Here is a 1,998-nt window from a genome sequence, read left to right as displayed (position 1 = left end):
CACAAACTGAACCTGCTTTATCTGTACCAGGCGCTGAGCAGGTAGACACAGCTCCATCTAGGGCATTTTTCTATGTGATTTTTGCAGCCAGGGATTGTTGCCCATGCTGGCTCTGGAGCTGAGGTCCTCCCATCATCTCTCTCTTGCCGCAAGGGCCACACTGAGAGGCTTAATGCTCCTAAAAATGCCCTGCCTTGTTGAGACCATGCCTAGTAGACATCCACTGCATCTGTTAGGGGCAAGATGGCAAAGGCAAGAGAGCAGGGAGGAGGAGGAGAGATGAAGAGATAGATCATGCTAATCCTTGCAACCGAGACCCTTATTAACCCATCGCGCCTCTTCTTTGCAGCTGGGGAGCGCCTGTGGCTGACAGAGCAGGGATGTCTGAGACCTCATCCAGCAAGGAGGGTCCTGTGGCTGAGTGCCCCGTGTGCTACGAGAAGTTTCACCCGCTGGAGGCCACACACCGCAAGCTCAGCTGTGGGCACACCTTCTGCCATGACTGCCTGGTGAAATGCTTGCTCTCCGCCAAGCTTGACGGCCAAGTTCAGAGCAGCATCATCTGCCCTGTCTGCCGCTACGTGACTTTCCTCAGCAAGAAGAAGGCTCTATGGCCGCCCAAGGCAGGCACCAACCCCCGGACACTGGAGATGCCTCTGTCACCTTCCTCCTTGTCCCAGCTGACCAAAATGGAGGCCAGCAACACCTTGGTGGTGCCCAGCCATTTTGTGATGCCGGTGCAGAGCTTCGACCGGTGCTGCAGCACAGGGAACAGCCCCATGGACTCACAGGGGGTCCCAGGAGAGCTGGCACGGGAAGCCCACATCTTTGTCATCAGCGACCACGGGATGCCACTGGTGGACGTGGACTGCAGCTCCCTGGGGAGAAGAAGCAGGGCGGAAACACGGAGCTCGGTGTCATCCAGCTCGGCCCTGGGGGTGAAATGCTGCCAGTCACCCATCGCCCTTGCTGTCCTCCTCATCTTGACTGTGGCCATGCTGGCGGCTGTGCTCCCTTGGCTGCTGCTGGTGAAGAGGGACTCATAGTGAGGATGGGGTCAGCTCAGATAGTGGAGAGGTGCCACTGATGCCCACACAGAGCTAGGGCTGGAACCTCTCTCAAAAGATCCCATGAGAAAGTCCAGAAGCAGCTCCAGGTGAAGCTCTCTCCTCTGGCCAGGGACTGAATGGACTTTCAGACCTTTCTGCAGATCTCCAGGCACTCACAGTGTCACTGCTGGCATTTTCTGCCTCTTTTGGTTAAAATATGGCAGGTCAAACCCTGCTAGTGGGTTCCTCCAGTGTCTTAGCAGAGAGAGTGGTTGCTCCTCCCACGCCCTGTGACAGTGTGTGCAGGGAGTGGTGGGGCCATGCTGGTCCCTCCCCTCCACCCCACCTCCTAGGGAACTGTGACCGTGGCACCCAGGAACCCAGAGCCCCGGGACAGCTGAGGGCTCTGTGCATTGGAGGGTCAATGCTGCCAGGCTGTGGGGCTTTTGGAGGTCCCCAGGCTCCTGGCTGGCTGTCAAGGTCATCGGGGTACGTGGTGCAGCCACCCTGGAGCGGAAACTCATGGCTTTCCATCCCAAAGATGTGAGCCTTCAGCTACCAGGCAACTAGGGCAGAGAAACCAGAGGATGGAGAGAGTGATCCTGGCCTCCACTAGCTCACCTTCCCCTCCCTGCAGAGTGATGGGGTGGGAAGGGACACCGGCTCATCCCCCAGGCAGTCCCAGCCTTGCCCTCCCTCACCTCTCTCTCTGAGCTCCCCAGGCTTGTGGCCATCCTCCCGGTGTCACAGGCGTCCCTCGTGCCCTGGGGAGCTAAACCAAAGGTCTGGACTGTATAAGGGCACAGATTTGGGATCCCACCCTGCTTTCCTCGCTAGAGCCCTGTGCCTCGGCAGAGTGATGTTGCCTCGTCCCTGTATCCAGCTCCTGAGGGTTAACACCCTGCGGCTCAGTTTCACCCGTGCCAAACAGGTTGGGCACTGCTCAGCC

The 1,998-nt window shown here is 58.4% G+C and overlaps 1 protein-coding gene across 1 annotated transcript; it reads left to right on the top strand.

Annotated features, from left to right (window-relative positions):
• The first annotated feature begins 380 nt into the window (after positions 1-380).
• On the top strand, positions 381-1,046 carry RNF222 (ring finger protein 222). The gene has a single exon (XM_009581835.1). The coding sequence runs from the start codon at positions 381-383 to the stop codon at positions 1,044-1,046; it is 666 nt and encodes a 221-aa protein (XP_009580130.1).
• Positions 1,047-1,998: the final 952 nt, after the last annotated feature.

Source organism: Fulmarus glacialis, unplaced genomic scaffold, assembly GCF_000690835.1.
Source record: "Fulmarus glacialis isolate BGI_N327 unplaced genomic scaffold, ASM69083v1 scaffold1437, whole genome shotgun sequence".
Taxonomy (NCBI): Eukaryota; Metazoa; Chordata; class Aves; order Procellariiformes; family Procellariidae; genus Fulmarus; species Fulmarus glacialis.
Note: the sequence above shows the minus strand (reverse complement) of the source record. Positions and strands in the feature narration are given on the sequence as shown.

Bases quoted from the DNA above. Each gene is read 5' to 3' on its own strand.
- RNF222 (XM_009581835.1), top strand. From the start codon at position 381: ATGTCTGAGACCTCATCCAGCAAGGAGGGTCCTGTGGCTGAGTGCCCC.